The 27,405-nt window shown below is 48.0% G+C and overlaps 1 protein-coding gene across 1 annotated transcript in view; it reads right to left on the bottom strand.

The window, feature by feature from the left end:
• The window catches only part of stat3 (signal transducer and activator of transcription 3 (acute-phase response factor)), a 69,056-nt gene that overhangs the window by 31,289 nt on the left and 10,362 nt on the right, over positions 1–27,405 (bottom strand). The window contains exons 3-5 of the mRNA XM_072487315.1: positions 8,036–8,185; positions 3,817–3,961; positions 1,595–1,693 (exon numbers count right to left, since the gene is read on the bottom strand). Coding sequence (XP_072343416.1) covers positions 1,595–1,693; positions 3,817–3,961; positions 8,036–8,163 — 372 coding nt within the window. The 5' untranslated portion in view covers positions 8,164–8,185. The remainder of the gene's footprint in view (positions 1–1,594; positions 1,694–3,816; positions 3,962–8,035; positions 8,186–27,405) is intronic.

Below are 27,405 nucleotides of genomic sequence, written 5' to 3'. Positions count from 1 at the left end.
ATTCGGAGAATTCCGCACCTTTGGGGCGGCGCGATGCCGGACTGATTCGCGCCGTTTTTGGCGCCGGTCGGCGGACATCGCGCCGATTGTGGAGAATCCCGCCCCTGGTGTAAGTTTGACATACTTTTGGTCTCTAGTTTGAGTTAGAAAAGTAGTGATATTCTACTTCCAGCGGGGGGGACATCCTACTTTCGACAGTCATTTAACTGCAAAAGTTGGCACATCGTGTAGGTGATGGTGACTTGGTGAGATTAATAGTGACTATGCACTCTCAAGCCCGATCATCTGCCTCTCAGAAGAAAGGTACATGGACATACAAACATAGCTTTTTAAAAAAAATAAAAATTTTGAGTACCCAATTCATTTTTCCATCGGGCAATTTAGCGTGGTCAATCCACCTACCCTGCACACTTTGGGTTGTGAGGGCAAAACCCATGCAAACACAGGGAGAATGTGCAAACTCCACACGGACAGTGACCCAGAGCCGGGATCGAACCTGGGACCTCAGCGCCGTGAAGCTGCAGTGCTACCCACTGCGCCACTGTGCTGCCCCCATACAAACATATCTCCAAAGAATCAGTGGTTTAAAATTATGAATGAATAATGGAGTTACATGTTTCACATCCCGACTATGTTAACAACAAATTTCTGATGCCTTATTTACAGCTGCGCTTGAATTTTATTTTTATATTTCAATGCACACCTCGGGCGAAATTCTCCCGAAACGGCGCGATGTCCGCCGACTGGCGCCCAAAACAGCGCCAATCAAACAGGCATCGCACCGCCCCAAAGGTGCAGAATGCTCCGCATCTTTGGGGGCCGAGCCCCAACATTGAGGGGCTAGGCCGACGCCGGAGGAATTTCCGCCCCGCCAGCTGGCGGAAACGGCCTTTGTTGCCCCGCCAGCTGGCGCGGAAATGACATCTCCGGGCGGCGCATGCGCGGGAGCGTCAGCGGCCACTGACAGTTTCCCACGCATGCGCAGTGGAGGGAGTCTCTTCCGCCTCCGCCATGGTGGAGACCGTGGCGGAGGCGGAAGGGAAAGAGTGCCCCCACGGCACAGGCCCGCCCACGGATCGGTGGGTCCCGATCGCGGGCCAGGCCACCGTGGGGGCATCCCCCGGGGCCAGATCGCCCCGCACCCCCCCCCCCCCCCTCCCCCCAGGACCCCGGAGCCCGCCCACCCCACCTTTCAAAAGGTGGTTTAATCCACGCCGGCGGGACAGGCAATTTATCGGCGGGACTTCAGCCCATCCGGGCCGGAGAATCGAGCGGGGGGGCCCGCCAACCGGCGCGGCCCGATTCCCGCCCCCACCGAATATCCGGTGCCGGGGACTTCGGCAACCGGCGGGGGCGGGATTCACGGCAGCCCCCGGCGATTCTCCAACCCGGCGGGGGGTCGGAGAATGACGCCCCTCAATTCCAATGTATATTACCCGTGTTTTGTTTCTAAAGAAGATGTTTTATTTAAAGTTGAAGATATATCTAACCAGAAGAAGTGAGCATAAAAGTTAATTTGTTCAGACAGAATAGGTGCATACAGATTTATTTTGTTCGTTTGTTTGGTAAAACATTTCAATCACACTTCACTCACCTGTGACACAGATGTAGCAACTTGAAGAAGACGGGCTTCCTCCCATAAGCATCGAGCTATGATGCGTGCAATCTCCATAGGCCTCTCTAAATATCTGTTCTGTAAAAATAATAAAGTGGTGACAAACCAATAAAAAGTATAATTCTTAAAAAATAACATTTTATATAAAAGATATAAAATAACAACTAAAACCATAAATCATGTATCAACAACCTCAAAAAACCATAACAAACAAAACCCACCCCCCCACCCTGTCCAGCTAGCAGTGACCAGATCCTTGAAATGCAATATAAACGGACGTCATCGCCAATAGAACTCCTCAATCGCTCCCCTCATCGTAAACTTGACCTTTTATAGATGCAAAAGCTCCATCAAGTAACCCAGCCATGCTGCAGCACTGGGCAGTGCTGCCAGTCTCCAACTCAGCAGGATCAGCCTGCCAAGCCAGCAATGAGGCAAAAATCAAAGTGTCCACCATCACCCCCGTCCTCAGTTCTGGCTGGTCTGACACCCCAAATATCGCTACTAATGGGCAGGGCTCCAAACCAACATTTAAAATTGCTGACATGGTGCTAAATTTAAGGGCCCCCAAAAACCCACCAACTTGGGTCAGGACCAGAACATGTTGTATGGTATGATTCGCAGGCCTCCTCGAAGACCGCTCACCCATCCTCAAAAAAACGAACATCACCTTGAGCTGAACCAAACCTAACCTTGCGCAGGATGACACAGCATTCGCCCGAAAGATTCACTCCACACCTCCTCCCTCAGAATGTGACCCAGCTCCTCCTCCCACTTAGTCTTCACCTCTTCCACTGACACCTGCTCTTCCGCCATGATCCGTCTGTATATCCTGGACGAGCTGCCCTCTGAACCTGCACAAGAAACAATTCTCCACAGCAAAGTCGTCGGCGGCGCCACCGGGAATGTCAGGAATTCTCGCCAGACATAATCACACACTTGAAAGTACCTGAACATATCCATCCCACCAAGGCCTATCTTCTCCCTTAGTTCCTCCCAGTCAGCAAACCGACTGCCTATGCTCCACAACCCCACCCCACCATCACAATCCCCCTCCACTTGTCCAAAGCCCTCGAAGCAATTGACAATGGCTCAATTGCCAACATGAATAACAACGGGGACATGGGACAACTCTGCTTCTTCCCCCTTTACAACCTAACAGATCCCAAGTTTGTGTCGTTAGTTTACACAGTAGCCGAAGGAGCCTCGTACAACAACCGTATCGACATAAACTCAGGCCCGAACCCAAACTTCTCCTAAACCATAAACAAGTATATCCATTCAACCCTATCAAAGGCCTTTTGTGAGTCTAAACCCTAACATCATGTGAATGGCAGCAACCAGGCGGACTCAACTTTGGAAAACACATTTTTGCTGTTCATTAGTGTGGCCACATTTTTGGGCCTGATGGATATCTAATTTCGAAAGTAGAGAGTTTCATTTATATGAAAACCTGCCACACCAAGGGATGATAATATCAGCAGAAAACAAAAGCAGCAGCTGGAAGCCAGTACTAATACTTCTCCCTCCATGAGCAATCCATAAATGTGAGCATGTAAAGCCATTAAAAGATAACTGGCCCTATGCTAAAGCAAGAGCACGCTCAGGACGGGTACCTACATCTCAGGAATCCAAGGTTATACAAACTTAACCTCTCATCACCCATTTCAAATAAATTAAAGTCAGAATTTATAAAATTCACCAATGTTCATTGAGAGTAAGAAGTCTTACAACACCAGGTTAAAATCCAACAGGTTTGTTTTGAATCACTAGTTTTCGGAGCACTGCTCCTTCCTCAGGTGAATCCTGAGGAAGGAGCAGTGCTCTGAAAGCTAGTGATTCAAAACAAACCTGTTGGACTTTAACCTGGTGTTATAAGACTTCTTACTGTGCTCACCCCAGTCCAACACCGGCATCTCCAGATCATGGCCTTCATTGACAGCGTTCAATGGTCTCAAATATTTTGAACACAATTGCATGTCTAAAGTTTCAAAGTTCCATTTTCTATAATGGACCCCCAAATTTAAAATGTGGACTGATATTTCTTCAATAAACTTAATAAACCTGTAAGACAGCACTCATAAAATTAAAATACATCAGTTTTTTTCCAAATCAAGTGGAAGTACAGGGCCTCCATAATTTAGATTTTCCATTTTTAAACATCAAGACTCACATCAATCTATCAATGGTAAACTACATACCTGCAGATACTGTTTAATCTTCCGCAAATTGTGTTGATATAGGACATTGGATTCCTGGAGAAATCTGCTGTACTGTTGATCAATCTCACCCAACAGATTATGGAACACGAGTGTAGCATGTGATTCCTTGCTGGCAGCATATGCCCTAGTAGGTTAAAGAGTGATTTCTATGTTAGAATCTATACCTCAGTCGCCACATTTGTAGCTTCATTATAAAAAGATTACCATGCATAATGGCAAACAGGGGGCGCGATCTATCGGCTGCATTGCACTCGAGCGAGAGCGCAGCCAGTAGATGGCCTCCCGCAGGCTTCCCGGCAGGCTTTATGCCTCGCAAGATCTACCCAGATCTTGTGAGGCGTCAAAATCAGAATCCTGCCCAAAATGGAATAACCAAACGGCTTGCGCCTATGCAGGGTTTAAACTTACTTAGGCGTGCTCACCTGGTATCTACCGGTCTCCGGGGATCTACTGGCCTCCCCAGGGAGGCCGCAGCTGGTCGCCATTCAGTACTGGTCCACACAAATGTGGACCAGGTGGAATAGCACCCGGGGGTCTCACGGGCCATCGGAGGCCCCTGGGTGGCCAGGGATAGTGTAGGCCCTTGAACACGGGCACCTCGGCACTGCCAGGCTGCACTGTGGCACGGCCAAAATTCCCAGGTAGCACTGCCAAGCTGGCAGAAGCATTGCCAGGGTGCCAGTGCAAGCGTGCCTGGGTGGCACTGCGTAAGGTCAGGGCCTATGGGGGGCCATGCCTATGAAAGGAGGGTGGAGGGGGTGGTATGAAGGGTGGAGGGCTGCAAGGCAGGTAAGAAGGGGCGGGGCCTTAAGAGGACATTGTGCCTGAAGAGTGGGCGACCAGGGACCCCATTGGGGGGTGTTGGGTTATGTCCATGTATGTGGGGTGTGGGGGACCCACAAGCTCACATAGAGATCGGGGCACCATTTCAAAATGCAGCCTGCTCGGAGTTCAGCTCCCCAGTGATGAACAAAATTCTACGTGTGTGCTAAACTGGTGAGAAACTCCCCAGGACCCATAAATGTGACTCAGAGTCGTTAAATAGCGGTGAGGAACTCTTTCCGTTAGATCGTGCCCAAAATGTAAAAGAAATCAAAGCAAGTGTATTGATTAAAAGAGGGACACATAAAAACTGAAATCAGAATATATTCTATGACTTATAGAATCATAGAGTTTACAGTGCAGAAGGAGGCCATTCGGCCCATCGAGTCTGCACCGGCCCTTGGAAAGTGCACCCTACTTATCCCACACCTCCACCCTATCAACGTAACCCAACCTAACCTTTTTGGACACTAAGGGCAACTTATCATGGTCAATCCACCTAACCTGCACATCTTTGGACTGTGGGAGGAAACCGGAGCACCCAGAGGAAACCTATGCACACGCGGGGAGAACATGCAGACTCCGCACAGACAGTGTCCCAAGCCGGGAATCGAACCTGGGATCCTGGAGCTTTGAAGCAGCTGTGCTACCGTGCTGTCCAATTACTTTACAAGTACATGAAAAAATGAGCCACTTTAGTTATCGCCTTTGTACTTCATATAAATGTATATATATATATATATATATATTAGCTTACTACAGTCTGATGAAAATTCATATGGATTTGAAATATAGGGCTCAATTTAACTAATTGGGAACAAAGTTCCATAGCGAGCACATTTAGTCGCGTGTTTACCAGCGCTCGCTATGGGACTTTTTTGCCGAGAAACACATGCCTATACAACGCAATTTACATTGTATAAGGGGCCTCAGTGGGCAACGTGTGGCCAAGGCCACGCATAGACCCACTTTAAAATGGCGGACCGATTTCCGAGGTCCCTGAAGTGACCCCCACCCCAGCCCAAACGCACTGTAGTAGGGCCCCCGGCCCTCCAACACTCATGCAGGGCACCCCAGGCCCGATCACGTGCAAAGAATGCCAGCTGTCATGAGCACTGCCAGGTGCCAGGCTGGCACTGCCAGGTGCCCAGGTGGCATCAGCAAAGCCCGGGTATCACCCTGCCCAAAGGGCATGAATGTTGGCAGCACGGTAGCACAAGTGGCTAGCACTGTGGCTTCACAGCGCCAGGGTCCCAGGTTCGATTCACTGCTGGGTCACTGTCTGTGCGGAGTCTGCACGTTCTCCCAGTGTCTGAGTGGGTTTCCTCCAGTTGCTTCCGGTTTCCTCCCACAGTCCAAAGACGTGCAGGTTAGGTGGGTGGCCATGATAAATTGCCCTTCGTGACCAAAAAGGTTAGGAGGGGTTATTGGGTTACGGGGATAGGGTGGAAGTGAGGGCTTAAGTGGGTCGGTGCAGACCCGATGGGCCGAATGGCTTCCTTCTGCACTCTATGTTCTAAAATCTGGGGGCCTCCAATCTCCTAGGATACCCCCAAGAGCGTTGTCCTGTCTGGTTCCCATTTGTGGGGACCAGTGCGGAGCAGAACTCGCCCGAGGTCTCCGAGCCAAAGGGGATGAATCCCAAAGCCTCAGGTACCTCGGGAATCTGTACATTGGAGTCAGGCTAGCTGTCTTGCTCTGCTATGCAGATTTTCCAAAAAGGTCATCCCACCCACAACGGGCAGGATTTACATTACAACATGATCTTGCGAGGTGTTGCGAGCCAGGTAGATCCCGGAAGCGGGGTATCCTGGCTTTTTAATCGGCCACGTTATGTCACGGCGAGCTGCTTTTCAGGCGCAGTATGGCCACTGGATTGCGCCCAAAGTGTCATTTTGGGCGTGTTTGGTAGGGTGTTTACTGCTGGTTTTTTGGGTGGCATCCAGACCTGGATCACCCACACTTTGTCGTTTTTTGGGGGTTTGGGGAGTTTCTCAGTGGTCAGCAGTGGGTAATTCAGAGATCGGGTGCCATTTTGAAAGGGTGTCCCAACTTCTAAATGAGCTTGAGGGTCCCCCACATCCCCCACCCATGGACTATGTGACCTCCTCACACAAACACGGGCATTTCACTCCGCCCCCACTGCCCCAAGCGAACGCACCCCACTATAGGTTCGCTGAGGGCGCACCTCACTTCAACCCCCCCAACTTTTATAATGCCCTTTCATACCACCCCCTTCACCCCCTACCCTTCATAGCCCCCATCATCCCCTCTTTCATTGGCATGGCCATCCTCAGGCCCCAACATTTGACATTGCCAACCTGGCACTCTGGGTGCCAGGGTACTGCCCCACCTTCCCGGGGGGCTCCAATGGCCTCAGACTCCCAGAGTGGCCATCAAGCCTGTCTCCGTTTGTGGAGACCAGTACTATTTGGCATATGGCTGAGGCCACACCGATGCGACATGTGACCCCTGGGCACCAGGACAATGTGGCCTCGAACAGGCGGTGCATTTTTAAGTGAGCTTAATGGTTCATTTGAATATTATCTGGATCATGCCCAGCGATAGCATGCCCAGTGAGGTATGATCCAGGTCACCCCTGGTACCACCGGTCAGGTGACTGATGTACAATTTTGCGCCCAATGCAAAGACTGATTTCGACCTCTCCCGCAATTCTCCCGGCACAATGAGATCGGCGCTGGATGGCAAAATTGAGCCCGTTAACTCGGTTTCTCTCTCCACAGATGCTGCCAGATCTGCTGAGTTTTTCCAGAATTTTCTGTTTTTATTGCTGCCTGAAGAAACTGGCTTTTAATTTCCTCAGAGTTGCTCCTGTTCTGGCATAACTACACAGACACAAATAGGGCTCTTTGCTGCATGTCTAGTGAAGTTATGAATATAGAACAAAAGAAACGATGAGGAAATTGCTGTCACTGCTGCAACTAAAAAAGATACTTTTCAACTAGAGTATTTTCTTAATGGGAACCAGCAAAGAAAGGTATTGATTTATTTTGATGGAGAAAAAATGGATTTTCAAAATCTAGGTTGATAGCTTCCCAGCACCGTTCAAGTTGTTGGCCAACCTAGTGCTCAGTCATGCTTAAATGTGCACTTAGAAATGGAGAGCAGGTCATGGACCAAGATTTGACAACACAGTGAATTTTCTCTCTCTCGAGCCCAAAGGCACAGGTCAGATGGCTCTGTCAGTTCCCCAACTAAGGCAAGGATGCCTGAAATTAGAATGCCTGACTTTTAAAACTCAAAATTAGAACAAAGAGTTCTAAACAAAACAAAGAAACTACTCCACCATTCACCCTACCAGTCTAAGGAGGACCTCTTATATAGTTCTTAAATTCTGAACAAGTGCCATACTTACCAATCCTGTGTCTCAATCCAAGCTGCCAGAAACTGCCTCAGCTCCATGGGAAAGCTGTCACTGTAAAGTTGGTGCAGTTGTTCCAGATACCTTGTATCCAACTGCTGTAACTGATTCCACTGTGCCATTGTGCGAGGAAATTACAGAAAGCTGAAAATAAATATTATTTGATAAGTTGCCATCTGTCATAAATGACTAACAGCTTTTCTCACAAATCAAGCCAGTCGCAAAAGAAGAACTCCTTTCAGAACATACAGATTGCATAATGTTGACAACATCTTGAAGAGAACATATATACATAAGCACCTCTGTAAAAGACACCATTAAAAAAATACTAGCTTTTAGATTTAGCACTATGCACTCCTGGCCATTTAAAAAAATAATTCCTGAAACTCAAGTGGTACAGTCATCTCCTTCCAAAGCAACAAAATGTCCAAAGGTTTTAGGTCAGAATTTAAAATTACGAAGTTGGGGAGGTGCTCATGCAGTAATGTTGCAAAAATTCAGGATTATGTAACTTTGCAAACCGTATTGTGAACCGCATGCTGGGGGTATTTCCACATAACTGTTTTTTGAGGGAATTATATACTTGGTTGGTGGTTTTTTTTGGTCTTTAAATCAAAAGAAGTGTCCCAACTGAATTACAGCCACTTATGACAACAAACAAACAAACAAAAATACCAACATCACTTCTTTGAAATGCATGAATCGTACATTTCTATATTCAAATAATTCTGTAGATTAAGTGGGATTTAATGAAATTATCAGAAATAACATTTTATTAATTTACCAGCATACGGTGTAAATACAGAAATTATATGATTGGACAGATAAATTGGAATCACTCAGATCCGTGAACCTTAATTTTTAAACTTGCATTTTAACCTCAATGCTTGTAGTAGAGTGAGAGTCGGTTAGTTGGCTGGACAGTTGGTTCATGGTGCAGAGCAACACCAACAGTGCAGGTTCAATTCACGCATCAATTGAGGTTATTCATGAAGGCCCTGCCATCTCAGCCTTGCCTGAGCGGTGACCATCCTCAGGTTAAATCACCACCAGTCAGCTCTCAAGGGGAGACCAGCCTTTGGTCCTCTGGGACTGTAGTAACATTACATAGAGCAAAATTAATGGTTACTTCTGTGGTCCTTACGTGGAGCTATGCTTTGGTTTTAACACTCCCCTTACATTCCTCAGTTTAAAAAAAATATCAGGCGCGATTTAACAGAAATGAAACAGTCCCATGTTGAGTGCATTTAATCAGCCATCGGTATAAAATGGCAGTCATGTCTGATTTTTGTTCATCATTGAGAAACACATGTGCAGATTACACCTGGCAAGAGAAGGTCAAAACTTTGAGGATTCCTTTCAAGAGGTGTTTGTTCATATGAGCAATCATGTAGTTGAAGGAGTGCAAATGTAATGTGTGTTTTACCAACGAGTGTTTTTTCAGAAAAATAAAGTATGAAACTTTGTTTAATCTCAGCATGGTTCCCAAGGTTTGCTCATGGTGGATATTAGGCAAGGTGGCATTGTAGGTGTAGGGGTAAAGGGTGGTGGATGAGGGCCATCGGGTTGAGTAGCGTCAAATAGGTTGGCATGAAGAGTATTGGGGTGGGTTAATGGCATGAGATGGCGTGAGTTGACATGGGAACATGGAGGTGTGAGCGGTGTTTTTGTTTTCATGCTTTTAAAAAAATCTTTGACCAAGCGCTGGTGCATTGCCCAGTCCAAGTCCAGCAGCCTCTGCACTCGTTCTAGGGTTGCCTGGCCCAATACAGAGCACTGCTATCACTGAATGAAAATTCCAACTTCTGGGGGACTTTCTCCAGGGTCGGGTTTGTAGTGCCAGGAAATGCCCCAACGCTGCAATCTCGACCCAGGAGATAAAAATTACTAAGTATCAGGTCCTGCATTTAATAAATGGTTGCTACGATATTACTTGTTTTGCACCACTGCCTGTTACAAATTTCTACCCACAATTTTAATCAGGTATCACTACTTTTTGTGATTCGCTGGTTGGGTCTCCTGTGGCTCTGGACAGAGACATAATTAACTGCAGACTTAGACTGAATTGGGATAAAGGACAGGGGGAAATTGGAACAGGACACTCGTGTAATTAAGTTCTCATTTCAAAAAATCACTTATTGTTTATTTTATATAATACTTATTATGGTGAAATTGCAATTGTAAATGCAGAACTAGTTGTGGTACAAATCATGACTGTACTTCTGAATGTCTGGTATGACATTTGCACCAAGGCAATTCTATTATCAGAATGAGAATTAATTTAGATTGCACCAACAGATATAAGATACAAACTCATCCAACAACAGCTACCCAAATTTTACTAAACATGAGCCGATATTATGTTCTGGGCAGTGTTTCTTTTCCATTACTGGCTTTTTCTGGGGCAAGGTTCAGCTTTTATAAACAAATTTGCTGTTCACATAACTGAATAGTATCAACTTCAAATGCAATTAAAGTACACCAGTACAGCCCAGCGTGCAATTTCAGCAACAAAGGACCAAAAAACATAACAAAGAAAATATGATAATCAAAGATTTCCAAACGCCAGTTAAAAGTAGCTACAATTGTCCAAACAAGTAGTCATCGGGTCAGATGTAAAAATAATGTTAGTAGGTTAGAATCAATAGCAACCTCCTCTGAAGTCAGAAAGGTAAATTCCCCAGCTTACGTACATTGAGATCTATTTCCATGATGTTTAGATTTACCTACTCATAGTGATGTAAATTCCCCTTAACTTTACAATCTTTTTGAAAAATGCCTACACTTGAAATTAATTGAAATCCCCAAAAAAGTGATAAGCGTGTTTTGAAGTGAAGTTTCTTGGAATCGGTATCTTATCCAACACAAGGTGCAGAATTCTCCGGTCCCCCAACTGCGTGTTTCTTGGCGGCGTGCCATTCACTGGAAGCAGCCTTTTCTCTTCTTGCCATTTGTCAGTGTGACTTCCCATTGAAGCCACCCCAAGCCGCTGGGAAACCCGCGGGCGGGGGTAGACCGGGAAAAGAGAATCCCAACGGCCGGAGAATTTCAGCCAAGATGTAGATCTCCATGGAAATGGGCAGAATCCCATCAATGCCGAAGGAAAGAAAGGAAAACAAAGGCAGAAATGTTTTCCCCGATGGGTGGCATTACAAACACTTCATCATACTTTAACTTCCAGGTAACAAGCGGTGTATACCCCATGGAAATAGCCAATCCAAGTCAATCTATAGTTTACACTCTTCTATTGAGTGAATAGAGGTAAAAATATTAAAATATATACAGATTCAGATAGATTCACTGGCCAACTGCCAAGTATCACACTTTAAAAAGTATAACATTAATCATTTGGGAGTTTCCCACTAACTCATCCTCTTTTGTATCTCAAGATCGAAATTCCAACTTTCCTCCTTCAAATTATGCAGAAAATCTAATCAGTTCCATCTTTGAAATACAAAACTTGTAATTCAGTAACTGCAACATCTTATTACTTATTGAAGAAAATGATCTCTTTAGAATTACTCAGCTGTGATTCACCATAATGCTATGACGAAGACATCCTGTGGTTTAGAAAGAAACAAAAATCAAAGTGCTATGTGCGAGGTCGGAGGCAAGATCAAACAAAGGAAATTCCAAAGTACGTTCAAGAATGACATGATCGTTTTGGGAGATCAACAGGCTGATTATCCACACGCTAAAATCATCCAACCTCAATAAATAGGAGCGTGGTCAACAGAAGAAAAATAAAACACAACCCTCAAAAATAAAATCGGTAAAACAAATTCCTCCTTTTACAGAACTGGAGTCTTAAACAGCACATGTGATACAGCTGAAGTGTTACGGAGCAAAAATAGGAAGTAACAATTCCACTGTAAAGAAAAAACAGTTTTTAAGATAATTTATTTTTCATTTTTTGTGATGAAATTGCTGTTTGATTTAACATTATTGCATCAAAAATGGAAAACCCATTTGATATTTTCTGGCTCATACACAGCACAAAAACAGGACTATTTCTACACTGCATCTGTTATGGGCCAGGGTTTAGATAACCCCAAAGTATCATGGAGTTCACCTCACCCACAACTTTTAATAGATTGTTGTATGGGGAGCACACGGCCCACTCTACAGGTGTGGTACAGCAGAAATGGAAAAGTATTTTTTAAAGCAAAACAATGTTTATTCTATGAACTCAAGTTAATCTTTTTAAAACATACAGTGAACATCTTAGCAACCATTAATTCAAATACAACCCCCAAAGAATACAACACTTAAGTAATGCTTAATAACTTCCCAAACAACATCTAGAAGACAAAAGAAACACCTTTTAACAGAAGCACATTAGGCTTACATTCACTACTGAGAACATTTTATAATTCGGAATTCACCAAATGATCAAGAGATAGTCTTTTGATGGCAGAGAGAACAGCAGTACATCTGCTTGGTCTGGCTTCAGCTCCAACACTGAAAACAAAACTAAAACACACCCTGCAGCAAACAGCCTAAAATGAAATTTAAAAGCTGACAGACAGCCCAGCTCCACCCACACTCTGACATCACTGATAAACACCCATTTCTTAAAAGGTATATTTCTTAAACACCCATTTCTTAAAGGTACTCTCACATGACAGCATTTTAAATTCTAGAAATCCAAATTTCAGCACATCAACTGTACAAGAGCACTGTTTCAGTGTGCACCAGTATTAGAAGACCGCTGCTTCATACAACTTCCTCTCTGAATGTTTCCTCCAAAAGTCTAATAGTAAGTGAAATAATCAACATTAGTTCCTCGAGGTCATTATGTTTTGGCTGCATAAAAAAGAGAATAGCAAATTTCTTTATCAAAGAAAACCTCAGGGCACAAGTGAAACATGTGAGATCATATTTACTGCCCATCAGGAGTAGCTTATTAAGCCACTTCAGAGAGCATTACGAGACACAGCTGGACCAGACTGCGGTAGCAGATTCCCTTCCCTGAAAAAAAAAGAGGAATGAACGCGTTGGATATTTGGAACAATCTGCAACTTTTATTATTATTTCTAGTGTGAGACCACAATAGACAGTGGGCTGGATTCTCCATAATTGGGACTATGTCCCCACACTGGCATCAAAACGGTAGAGTTTTACGCCAAGAAAACTTGGATCAAAGGAACAGGAATTCCCAGCCCTGCAGGGGGCTAGCAGGGACCCGGAGTAGATCTCACAGCTTTTGTTGCAGATATGGGCCCCCCGCACTTCCAGGTCGTAGGCCGCGCATGCGCACGGCGGCGTCCTCCAGCGGCCATGCTGTGCTCCATGGTGGACTCGGACCGCGGAGCTAGACCCAAAAAAGAGACGCCCCCCAATCGGCCGCGTGCCCGACCCTCAACCCCCGCACAAGCATTCCCCAGCCACCTATAAGGCATCCCCGCCCTCCGATTGGCCTGCCCCCGACTGAGTCCGCAGCCGCCACATGAGTATCCAACCAGCTGGAGCACATTAGTTCCACACCATCGTGGCTTCAGCTGGTCGTGGGCGAAAAATGGCTGAGCGGGCCTCTGGCAATGGCCCCAGGTAGGTCCCAGGTGGCGTGGCGTACTCCCAGAGTCCGCCGCTTTTCGAGGCCCGCAGAATCGGTGAACCGGCGCCGGTCGGGGGTCCGTGCCGGGAAGGGGGACGGGGAGGTGCGTGCCGGGGAGGGGGACGGGGAGGTGCGTGCCGGGGAGGGGGACGGGGTCCGTGCCGGGGAGGGGGGATGCGAGGGCAAGTGAGTTGGTCCACCTGGCCAGGTGCCAGCCTCCAACAGTCGGGCCCATGCAGTCCATGCCACCTGGCTGGGGGGAGGAGGGGGTATGGGCAATGATGACATATCATCGTCGTCGTTCCCCCCCCACCCACAGGCCGTCATGTTTTCCGGTCAGCCAGCGATGTTGGCCGCCGTGGCGGCAGCCGCTAATGTCCATGTTGCCCTGGATGAGGAGGAGGAGCGTGCCAGAGAGATGGCGCAGGCTACCGCAGAGGGGCAGGCGGCAGCCGACCAGGCTGGAGGGACACCCGCCCGACAGGACGAGGAGGGGGAGGAGGACGTCACGGCCCCACGGCATCAGACGCACCCAAGGACGCCCCGTGTGTACCTGCCCCGGCTGTCGTACCAGGACCTCACGGACCGGGAATGCAGGTGGAGACTCCGGATGAGCCGGGAAACCGTGGCACACATCTGCCACCTGCTGGCACACCTGTCACCCCGTGTCAGTCAAGGTTACGGTGGCCCTGAACTTTTATGCAACGGGGTCATTCCAGGCACCGAGTGGGGACCTGTCCAGCATATCGCAGACATCGGTGCACCGGTGCATCCGGGCAGTGACAGACGCCCTATATGCCATTGCGCAATGCTACATCCGCTTCCCTGTGGACCGGGCCAGCCAAGATGCCCGGGCCGTGGGCTTCTCTGCCGTGGCCGGGTTCCCCATGGTCCAGGGCGCGATTGATGGGATACACGTCGCCGTGCAGCCACTTGCAGATAACGGGGCCGTGTTCACCAATAGGAAGGGGACCTATTCGATTAACATACAGGTGGTCTGCGACCAGCGCATGATGATCCTGCACGTCTGCGCCCGTTACCCGGGCAGTGTACACGACTCATACGTGTTGTCGCGGTCATACATCCCCGGCATGTACGAGGGACGCCATCCCCGGCTGAGGGGCTGGTTGCTGGGCGACAGGGGATACCCATTGTGATCGTGGCTGATGACGCCTATACGGAGGCCACGCAATGAGGCGGAGAACCGCTACAATGATGCCCATGTAGTGACAAGGGGAGTGATAGAGAGGTGCTTTGGCGTGCTGAAGATGCGTTTCAGGTGCCTGGACTTCTCTGGGGGCGCCCTCCAGTATCGGTCAGATAGAGTCGGCCGCATCATTGTAGTGTGCTGCGTCCTGCACAATATAGCCCAGCAGAGGGGCGATGTGCCGCAGGCAGTGGACAGCGGAGTGGAGGAGCAGCAGGAAGAGGCGCAGTCCTCCCAGATGAGGGGGATGGGAGCAATGGTCAGGGCAGACGGGCTGGACATGGGCGGGTGGCTATCCACCGTTACCGGCTGGGCCAGCGGGCACGGGACAGGCTGATAGACGCCCGCTTCACTGACTAGATGGGCGTGGGAATCGGGTAGTATGGCCACAGACCGCACACCATGGCAACACCCGACCACCCACACCCCCCACCCATCCGCCCACCCAGCACCCTCACCCCCCTCCCCAACTCCACCCACCCCACCCGCATGCACACCACCCCCCCATTGCCGATCCACCTGCGGCACAACGGCCGGGCTCACACAGTTGCCGGTGGACGCGTGTCTATTGCAGGCCATGGAGGATGATGACAACCCGCTCTGCGATGAGCTCCTGGCTCCACATCGTTGGACGATGTCTGACCCATGGCCACAGTACCACCATCCCTGCATGCGGCTGTGACACTGCAGCGCACGGTCCCGTCCTCTGCCTAGGGGGATGTTGATGGCGGCCCAGGGGGAAGGGGGCAGACTCACCTGAGGCTGAGGTAAGACCACCCCTCACACACACACACACTTGCGCTCAACGCGCTCAACGTACACGACACCCCCGCACGCTTTGGACAGAGCACAAAGGCAGCTTCTGTAGGTGTAACATTGACTTTAATAACGAAAGGAGTTCATGCACGTGCCCTAGCCCCTAAAACTCATCTGTGCCCTGCACCCGTGCCAACTTACTCAGTGTCGAATTGTTTGGCCGTACGGGCCCTTTGACTACGTCTAGGTGGTTCCCCAGACGGTACAGCAGAACTGGAGGTGGACTCCTACGATTCATGCCCTCTGACACGGGATCCCTTTGGCGGCCGTTTCCTGGGGTGTCCTGGCCTAGATGGGCTAGGCTGCGGCCCGGGCGACTGGGATGGCGAGCTGCCAGCCTGTCCTGCCCGTTGCCCACCCGATGCACCTGGGACGGAAGGGGGGGGAGCCCGAGGTGTTGAGGTGTTCCGGGACCTCCCCTACAATGGGACCCGGAACGGGCCCCAGCACCTCCTCCTCCCTCGGGGTGCCTGATGGCCCCCAGGCCACTACATAGGTGGGGGATGCGAACGGACTGGCCATCCGACGCCCCCCCCCCCGACATCTGGTGCTTCCAGTTCTGGAGGCCCGTGCTGGTATCGACAGGGGTCTGCAGGTTTGCAGCCATGGAGCTCAGGGGGTTGGCAAACCCTGTCTGTGACTGTGCGACGCCGGCTCGCACATGTGCAATGGCGCCGATGCCCTCAGCGATGGCCTGCTGAGACTGGGCCATGGCCTGCAGAGACTGAGCCATGGCCTGCAGAGACTGAGCCATGGCCTGCAGAGACTGGGCCATGGCCTGCAGAGACTGGGCCATGGCCTGCAGAGACTGGGCCATGGCCTGCAGAGACTGGGCCATGGCCTGCAGAGACTGGGCCATGGCCTGCAGAGACTGGGCCATGGCCTGCAGAGACTGGGCCATGGCCTGCAGAGACTGGGCCATGGCCTGCAGAGACTGGGCCATGGCCTGCAGAGACTGGGCCATGGCCTGCAGAGACTGGGCCATGGCCTGCAGAGACTGGGCCATGGCCTGCAGAGACTGGGCCATGGCCTGCAGAGACTGGGCCATGGCCTGCAGAGACTGGGCCATGGCCTGCAGAGACTGGGCCATGGCCTGCAGAGACTGGGCCATGGCCTGCAGAGACTGGGCCATGGCCTGCAGAGACTGGGCCATGGCCTGCAGAGACTGGGCCATGGCCTGCAGAGACTGGGCCATGGCCTGCAGAGACTGGGCCATGGCCTGCAGAGACTGGGCCATGGCCTGCAGAGACTGGGCCATGGCCTGCAGAGACTGGGCCATGGCCTGCAGAGACTGGGCCATGGCCTGCAGAGACTGGGCCATGGCCTGCTGAGACTGGGCCATGGCCTGCTGAGACTGGGCCATGGCCTGCTGAGACTGGGCCATGGCCTGCTGAGACTGGGCCATGGCCTGCTGAGACTGGGCCATGGCCTGCTGAGACTGGGCCATGGCCTGCTGAGACTGGGCCATGGCCTGCTGAGACTGGGCCATGGCCTGCTGAGACTGGGCCATGGCCTGCTGAGACTGGGCCATGGCCTGCTGAGACTGGGCCATGGCCTGCTGAGACTGGGCCACGGAGTTGAGCGCCTCTGCCATCTGCCGCTGGCTCATGACCTCCTGTGAGAGGGCAGCCATGTCCTGGGCCACAGACGCCGCCTGCATGGAAGGCCCCAGGCCTCGCAAACCGCTCCCCATGTCTGACACCGTCGCACCCATTGCCTCCACCGCAGACGCCACCCGTGCGGTGTCGGCCTGGGTGGCATGCATGACCGGCACCACTACCAGCTCCTGGACGCGGGTGGACGCCTCCACCTGCGACTGCAGCCACCGCAAGCTGGCCGTCACCCTCTTCGCTCGGCCCAGGTTCGGTGGTTGCATCAGACCTATGGGTGGTGTGGTAACTCCAGGAACCCGGGATCCATCTGGGCGGCAGATGTTCGCATGCGCCGGGCTGCCGTCCGACCGCCCGGCCCCTCTGCTGCTCCTACCTCCACCTGCTGTATCGGGACAGCTGTGTTGTGCGCACCAGTGAGTGTACCAGACGCCTCATCACTAACGTGCCCAACCGAGGCGTCTCTGCGATGCTGGAGGGTGTTGGTGACAGCAGTGGCGTTGTGTCGTGCGCATCGTCCGACTCTGAGTCCAAGGCACTTTGGGGTGGCAGTTCGTCTCCACCCATCCAATCTGTGTCACTGTCCTGTATTTCAGTTTCCTGGGTAGGGGTGTCCTGGGTAGGGGTGTCCTGGGTTGTGGTTTCGTGGCTCGGCTGTGACGGGGGTCTGTGGCTGCCCCTCTCATCGCTGGGTGGCACACGCCTGCGTCGCTGCACCCGCATGAGACGGGGGCGCCGTCTCCCTGTTGCTCCAGGTCTCTCCGTCTCCCGTGGTCTCCGAGGGGCATCATGCGGGCGTCGCATGCCAGAGGGTACGGGTCTCTCCGTCTCCCGTGGTCTCTGAGGTGCATCGTGCGGGCGTCGCATGCTAGAGGGTCCGGGTCTCTCCGTCTCCCGTGGTCTCCGAGGGGCATCATGCGGGCGGTCTGCATCTGCGGGGATGGGTGCCTGGACGTTTGGTCCTGCGATACACAATGAAGCATGCATTGGGCGCCGGTCGGCGGACATCGCGCCGATATCGGAGAATCCCGCCCCATGTATAGGACTTTGGTTAGGCCACATTTGGAATACTGCGTGCAGTTTGGTCGCCACATTACCAGAAGGACGTGGATGCTTTAGAGAGGGTGCAGAGGAGGTTCACCAGGATGTTGCCTGGTATGGAGGGTGCTAGCTATGAAGAAAGGTTGAGTAGATTAGGATTGTTTTCGTTGGAAAGACGGAGGTTGAGGGGGGACCTGATTGAGGTCTACAAAATTATGAGAGGTATGGACAGGGTGGATAGCAACAAGCTTTTTCCTTGAGCGGGGGCGTCAATTACAAGGGGGTCACGATTTCAAGGTGAGAGGGGGAAAGTTTAAGGGAAATGTGCATGGAGAGTTTTTTTACGCAGAGGGTGGTGGGTGCCTGGAATGCTTTGCCAGCGGAAGTGGTAGATGCGGGCACAATAGCATCATTTAAGATGCATCTAGACAGATATATGAACGGGCGGGGAACAGAGGGAAGTAGATCCTTGGAAAATAGGTGACAGGTTTAGATAAAGGATCAGGATCGGCGCAGGCTGGGAGGACCGAAGGGCCTGTAACTGTGCTGTAATTTTCTTTGTTCTTTGTATCAGCAACGTGTGAAACAGTTTCATTTAACAGGACAGCTGATCACGGAGCAAACTGATCAATGCTTCTGCCAGCAATATATGGAAGTTTAACTATATGCAAAGTTGTTTGTTGCTCATGCTATCTGTTCTGGAGGAGGCAGGAACTCTGAATTTGAACTATTTAAGTTAATTTGTACAAACATTGGAAGTCAAGGTTTTACATTCTCCGACAGTTTTCTCCCCTCACGGATTAACTCTTCATGTAGAAAAATGAACATTTGGACCCTGAAACCTAAGTGGAGGGAGCGGGGCACAAGGTCGGAGCCAGGTAACTTGAGAACATGGCGGTCCTGCCAAATCTAACGAAGGGATCTCATCAAAATTTTTAAAACTCTCTTTTCCACCTGGTAGCCATCCACACAGAAGGCTGGCCAGCTGCCAGGCTATAAAGCCTGTGGTATAAGACTTCAGTCGGGGGCAACTAGGGACGGTCCCCGCCAATCAGAGATTAAGGATTGGTGGTGGTTCAAAGGGCAGCAACCTGAAAGGAGCTTTGTTGTTGTTGATACACCACTGTCAATGTACTCTGTCGATTATTCTTTTGTCTACTTTGTATGTACTGTGTACGTTCCTTTGGCCGCAGAAAAATACTTTTCACTGCACTTCGGTACATGTGACAATAAATATCAATCAATCAATCAGGAGCTAGAGTCCAAAAACTGGATTGTATGGTTAAAAGTAAGTGGATGGCCAACCTGTTGTACACATTAGGCAGATAAATATCAGTATGCTTATTTTACCCCTTGCCATACTTGCATTGTAGTTACCAACATTTGTAAGATAACTTTCCATTTTTAAGCTCAGTACAAAACAAGATGAGACTTCTTACTAAGTTAAATGAAAGTGTGTAGCAACCATCAGAAAGTTTCTGTATGTTACTTTAGCTGGCATGATACTACTGTTTGAAGCCATAGAGAAATAACAAACCAAATGGAAACCACACAGGAAATAATTTCTTGTATGCAAGGTTTGTTAAAGAGAGATATTCCACACAACTGCACTGAAGGACCAACAGTTCAATAATATCTCTTGTATTATGACTAACTATAATATAATATGGGGCAAATTTCATCTCGTTGGCTAAACTTATTCAGCGTTATAATGCTTTCTGTGGTGTTATGCTCCAATAAATAATTTAACAATATCCACATTAACTCATCCATTTGACCTGGGAGAATTCATATTGAGTAAGAATTATTGTAGTCGCTTTTGCAACTTCAAGATGCAATAAGTTCAGTGGGTTTTGTATTTTTCTGCACACGAGGAATCTCACAAATGACTGCTCTGATGAGATTATCTCAGGAATTGTGCATTACGTAATAGAACTTTCACATCAACAAATTCAGACTTTTATAAAAAACAAAATCTGAATTAACTAAGGTTCCATAAATCATAATAGTCAAAATTCAAATTGACAGGTTTGAATCAAGTGACAGGCCACATAAAGCAAAACTTATGCAGGTTATCATCAGAATGCGTTAGCAACTGTAGATTTCAACTAAAGCTGGATGTTTATTCAATACAAAAGATTCAAAATTAGTTCAACTATTAAACAGCAAGACTAGGTTAGCCACGTGTGAGATACAAGTATTATGCTTAACTCAACCTCAAGTATAAAACATGTTACAATGTTATACTGCGATTATCTGTTAAATATCAAATCATATATCTATGCTGTGATTTCTGAAAAATCTACCTTTTACTGTGTCTTAATATTCTCTGCCAGCACACATCTTATGCAGTATGTATCTACATAAGAAACATATTGAAAATTTAAAATATTTTTGCATTGTTTGAGATTTGCAACTAAGTTAAATGTAGGTTCACTATTTTGCAGTTTTACATGGCAAAATGTTCCCTCCATTGGAGTAACTACAATCAACTGCAAGAGAAGAAGAGAGGGCAGCACGGTAGCACAAGTGATTAGCACTGTGGCTTCACAGCGCCAGGGTCCCAGGTTCGATTCCCCGCTGGGTCACTGTCTGTGCGGAGTTTGCACGTTCTCCCCGTGTCCGCGTGGGTTTCCTCCGGGTGCTCCGGTTTCCTCCCACAGTCCAAAGACGTGCAGGTTAGGTGGATTGGCCATGCTAAATTACCCGTAGTGTCCATAAGGGTTGGGAGGGGTTATTGGGTTGCGGGGATAAGGTGGAAGTGAGGGATTAATGTGGGTCGGTGCAGACTCGATGGGCCGAATGGCCTCCTTCTGCACTGTATGTTCTATGTAAAGAGTCTATGTAAAGGTATTCATAGATGTATTAGTCATAAAAGCATCCAGCATCAGGGGCGAAATTCTCCCCAAACGGCGCGATGTCCGCCGACTGGCGGCCAAAACGGCACCAATCAGACGGGCATCGCGCCGCCCCAAACGTGCGGAATGCTCCGGATCTTTGGGGGCCGAGCCCCAACACTGAGGGGCTAGGCCGACGCCGGAGGAATTTCCGCCCCGCCAGCTGGCGGAAACGGCCTTCGTTGCCCCGTCAGCTGGCGCGGAAATGACATGTTGGGGCGGCGAATGCGCGGGAGTGTCAGCGGCCGCTGACAGTTTCCCGCGCATGCGCAGTGGAGGGAGTCTCTTCCGCCTCCGCCATGGTGGAGACCGCGGCGGAGGCGGAAGGGAAAGAGTGCCCCCACGGCACAGGCCTACCCGCGGATCGGTGGGCCCCGATCGCGGGCCAGGCCACCATGGGGGCACCCTCCGGGGCCAGATCGCCCCGCGCCCCCCCCCCAAGGACCCCGGAGCCCGCCCACGCCGCCTTGTCCCGCTGGTAAGAAAGGTACTTTAATTTACGCCAGCGGGATAGGCAATTTAGCGGCGGTACTTCGGCCCATCCGGGCCGGAGAATCGAGCGGGGGGGGGGCCCGCCAACCGGCGCAGTGCGATTCCTGCCCCCGCCAAAACTCTGGTGCCGGAGACTTCGGCAACCGGCAGGGGCGGGATTCACGGCAGCCCCCGGCGATTCTCCGACCCGGCGGGGGGTCGGAGAATGACGCCCCAGATGTTTATCAGGCAAAAATGGATGTATGGAAATAGGAAATATAATGTAAGGTGAGTGTAAAGCATGTAAAGATACTGAACAGAGGTTTAACCAAGAGAACAAATGATTAGTTGAAACTACTCTGAACCATAGAATTCTATGCAGGAGGTCATTCAGCCCATCAAGTCTGTACCAATCCTAAGAAAAAACACCCCGATCCTGCCCCATCCCCATAGCTCCACCTACCTTGCACATTTTTGCACATGAAGAGGCAATTTAGCATGACCAATCCACCTAACCTGCATAAATTTGGACTGTGGAAGGAAACCGGAGTACCCGGAGGAAACCCACGCAGACACGGGGAGAAAGCTCAAATTCCACACCGTCTCCCAAGTCTGGATTTGAACCCGGGTCTCTGGCGCCTTGAGGCAGTTGTGCTAACCACTATGCCTCCATGTTCCCTCTAGCTAACAAACATTTGGGCAAATATTGACAAAAAAGCCCAAAGATAAAAGACAAATTTGCTGGAGGTTACAGGTTGCTTTAATCCTGAGAAGCCTCGGGTTATCGCAAACCCTTCACTTATTCTGTCTGAAACTGCTTTAAACTAGTTGTACTAAAATAGAGGAATTGTTCAGGAAGGATAGTGCCACTTTAAATTGAAGGAGAGTTGAAACGTCTGCTCAGATTAATTCTTAGAAACATTTGCGATGCAATTGAAATGGAATCTACGTGTTTAACACTGTTTAGGCTAAGTATGTGCTTAGTTTCACTTTCTTGTTGATTTCCTGTCTGCGAGAAATAGAAATTCAAATCCATTCTGACCTACACAGATTTAGGTTTTTTTATGATTTGTTTGAAGAAACTAAAGAAGTGCAAGTAAGAAAAAAGTATATGCCCATGTACTTGGACACAACTGTAGTTCCATCAAACGAACCATAATGATAGATTCTCAAGTTATTCCATTACTGTTGCTCATAGTGAAACCAATCTGTTGTGCTTCCTGGAACAAGTGCCTGCACAACAAATTTGATTTAGCCAATTTATGTATTTTTCCTTTATAAACATAATGGTTGCCACCTTTAATAAGGCCACTAAGGATTATATATTTGTCAATTTGAATTAAACCAGAGTCTGACAGTTAAGGAGGATATGTGATGCATGGGATACATATGGTAATTTGCCCTCACAAACGACCTCACTCATTTTACTAAAACAGAACGATAAATTAACTCAATTATGATGCATTGTAGAGGGAGCAAACGCAAATTCTCCAGTGAAATTTACTGTGATACGAGGCAAAGTCAAAGCAAAGTTGATTGGTAACATATTGTTATACTCAATTGAAATATTACAACACAAAACTCTGGACATAACAAATGATTTATTTTATCTCTAATTTTAGAATCAATCTAATTACAAGAAATGCAAATATGTTTTACTATATCAGAATAAGTGGTTGATTTTATTTTTCTTTATTCACACATTTAAAAGTAACTTTAGTTTCCACCATGACATAATGTGAAACCAGTGTTCTGTGCAACCATATATTCTTTCACACAAGTGACTTTTGGTAGCATAACGTATTTTCCTTTCAAAGGAACAGATCAATCAATTTTACCAGACAAACCTAATTTAATATTTGATTCCCAACAATCTTACAGAAAATCTGCAATACTAACCAAGTTTCTCACTCTCACATTCTTTGCTTGCAATCAATTCCAATCAGACTGTTCCCATTTACTGTTACAATAGTGAATTTCTAAATATAGTCCTGAAATATCAGTCATAGATAATTTTCTGAGAATCGTCTTCCAATTATCATGATTCTTTGTTTTTACAACCATATCCACTCTGTACATCAGATGTCCTAAGCAACAATTTCCGTTCTTGTACCAACAGAACAAATTACAAATGTAAGGAATATTGAAACCATCACTACTCTCTGCCCCCCACCCCACACAGTGAAGGGTGCAAAAATTAAACTAGTCAATGGAGGGAGTTTCAGGATGTTGTCCCAGCGAAAGTGAAGGAACTGCGATATATTTCCAAATCAGGGTGATGAGTGACTTGGGGGGGGGGGGGGGGGGGAGAACCTCCAAGTGGTGGGGTTCCCAGGTATCAGCTGCTCTTGTCCTTCTAGATGGTGGTGGTCGTGGGTTTGGAAGGTGCTGTCTAAGGAACCATGGTGAGTTATTGCAGTACATCTTGTAGATGGTACACTAGGCTGCCACAGTTCATCGGTAGTGGAGGGTTTGAATGTTTGTGGAAGGAGGAGCAATCAACTGGGCTGCTTTGTCCTGGATGGTGTTGAGCTTCTTGAGTGTTGCTGAAGCTGCACTCATCCAGGCAAGTGGAGAGTATTCCATTACGTTCCTGATTTGTGTCTTGTAGATGGTTGACAGGCTTTTTTTGGGGGGGGTGGGGGGGTCAGGAGGTCAGTTACCTGCGGTAGGATTCCTAGCGTTTGACATGCCCTAGTAGCCACAGTATTAATGTGGCTAGTCCAGTTCAGTTTCTGATTAATGGCAACCCCCAGGATATTCGATGGTAATGCCATTGAATATCAAGGGGTGGTGGTTAGATATTCTCTTGTAGGAGATAATCATTGTCTGACACTTGTGTGGCGCAAATGTAACCTGCCACTTGTCAGCCCAAGCCTGGATATTGTCCAGGTCTTGCTGCATTTGGACATGGATTGCTTTATTATCTGAGAAGTCACGAATGGTGCTGATCATTGTGCAGTCATCCGCAAACATCCCAGCTTCTGACCTTATGATGGAAGGCAGGTCATTGATGAAGCAGCTGAAGATGGTTGGGCCTCGGACACTCCCCTGAGGAACTCCTGCAGTGATGTCCTGGATGATTGGCCTCCAACTACCACAACCATCTTCCTTTGTGCCAGGTATGACTCCAACCAGACGAGAGGTTTGTCCCTGATTCCTATTGACTCCAGTTTAGCTAGGGCTCCTTGATGCCATACTCAGTCAAATGCTGCCTTGATGTCAAGGGCAGTCATTCTTACCTCACCTCTGGCATTCAACGCTTTTGTCCATGTTTGAACCAAGGCTGGAATGAGGTCAGGAGCTGAATGACCCCAGCGGAACCCAAACTGAGCATCCGTGAGCCGGTTTTCTTATAGCAATTTCCTCTTTATCCTTCTAAAATTAACTGCTTCTAGCAGAGCTGCGAAAGCTGCCTTCTCTCTCACTATCTACCTCCAATTGTTAAACTAAAACTTAAATGCTTCTCTTTCTTACAAGGCCCCAGTTGCTAAGCAACATCCACATGCTTATACCTTTTATTTATTCTTCACACCCTCTCTAAGCACAATAGAAACACAGTTGGAACTTAACCAACACCCCCTTTGTCCAGCATGAATCCAACTATAGGTTTTACCCTTCCAAGCACAGGAACAGTAAATTAAACCAACTTAAAACATTACCTTATTTCTAATATTTATCAATACAAATAAAAATCCCTTAAAACCACCTGTTTCCCCAACAATATCCAGGCATGGGCTGACAAATGGCAAGTAACACTCAGCCATGCAGTGACCATTTCCAACAAGATTTAGATGTAAATGCTAGAATATTCACTTTTTATATAGAATGCTTGAAACAAATGGGTTATAAGGAGTGGTTTAATTAGGAATACCAGCTAATGTTCACAAATGACTTGAGCATATTGATTGAGGAACACCACCCAGACCATCCCAAACAAAATACAGCCTGATTTTTAAAAAAATATTTCAACGGGTGTGGGTATCGTTGGCAAAGCCAACATTAACTGCTAGACTGTAGCTGGATTCAATGGCAAATTTCCTAAGGGTTGGATATAAAGGCAAGGTCACATCTGCAAAAATAGATGTAGTGTCAAATGCAAATTATGTCTGTGGTTAATTTATGATTTTCCATATACAACAGGGGAAAATGGTGAAATACAGAGGCTATTTCTTAACATGCAGATATGTTCCTGTAATAGACCTTATCATCACAATTTTCTTTCTTTGTGTAAAGAAGGGGGAACATTAAAGAAGTGGAAACATTAAAATATGACATATAATGTAGATATCCTGCATAAATTCAGTGTTGTTTTTAAGTTTGAAGCGCTCCCATTTATTTATCTGAACTACTTTTTAAAAACTTCACCCATAGGATATGGGCATTGATCACTAGGCCAGCATTTATTGCTCATCCCAAATTACACTCAAGAAGGTGATGGGGAACTGCCTGTTGGAACCGCTGCAGTTCATGTGGTGTAGGTACACCTCCAGTGCTGCCTGAATGTTCCAGGATTTTGACCCAGTCACAGTGAAGGAATGACAATATATTTTCAAGTCAGGATCATGTGTGGCTTGGAGATAAACATGCAGATGGTAATGTTCCCATGCATCGGTTGCCCTGGTCCTTTGAAGAGATAGTGGGTGGAAGTTTAGAAGGTGCTGTTGAAGGAGCTTTGGCGAGTTGCTGCAGTGCATCATGTACATGTTACACACTGTATGTCGGTGGCAGATTGAGTGAATGTTGAAAGTGGTAAGATGGGGTGCCAATCAAGAGGGCTTGGTGGGGGTGAGCTTCTCAAGTTTTGTTGGGGCTGCATCCCAGGCAAGTGGAGAGTGTTCCATCACACTACTGACTGGAGGTGCGTGATGGAATACTCCCTATTTGCCTGGGTGAGTGCAGCTTCGAGAAAACTTTAAGAAATTTGACACCATCCAGCGAAGTGTAACTCCTTCCAGCATTATAACTCATTCCAGGTGCCATAACATGTATTACATTCAGACAAATATATGTAAATGTGTCATCGCTAAGTTTAATCATAATGACATGCATAGCCTACGTAATAAAATCAAAATCAACATTCAATCAAAGACACTTGATTGTGCTCACATCTTTGGGAGATATTTCAAATTCATCACCACAAGATCTGAACTTTCTCCTGTGTAATATCTAACAATCCTCTTTATAATCCATCTTTGGAAGGACAGAAATCTATCAGTGTCTTTCCTGGGTTAAATACAAAATTTCATCCATCATGATACTTCATTACAATTCTGTTGTCATCACAAATTATAATCGAGTAATGGGAATTTGTGACACAAATCTCGGAAGACAATCCAGATTAAGCCTTAAACCACAATGGTAATACATGGTTTTATGGATACTGAAGCAACATTTGGATAACATGCAGCTATTCATCTCAGCTAATATATGCTCACCATCAGCAATCTCGCAGCAACCAACACATTGTTAATCTCTGTGGACTTGTCCGCACGGATGCTGACAGCAAGATTGCGTTTAATGCTCATCGCTGCAGCAATAAGATTTGTAGCATGTGTCAAGGGAACTCCCTCAAGTCTGTAGCAGGTCTGTGCGTGACTGTGTGGGAGGAAGGGGGGAATTGCAGCAGAAGCGGTGATCAACATTAAGGACTAAAATGATGTTGCAGTAGCTTCTGGACCAACAGAAATGGAGGAGCTGCTTTTCATTGACAAAAGTAGGAGCTGCTTTTTATTGACAAAAGTAGGACTGAGTATTGTTGGAGA

Source organism: Scyliorhinus torazame, chromosome 21, assembly GCF_047496885.1.
Source record: "Scyliorhinus torazame isolate Kashiwa2021f chromosome 21, sScyTor2.1, whole genome shotgun sequence".
Taxonomy (NCBI): Eukaryota; Metazoa; Chordata; class Chondrichthyes; order Carcharhiniformes; family Scyliorhinidae; genus Scyliorhinus; species Scyliorhinus torazame.
Note: the sequence above shows the minus strand (reverse complement) of the source record. Positions and strands in the feature narration are given on the sequence as shown.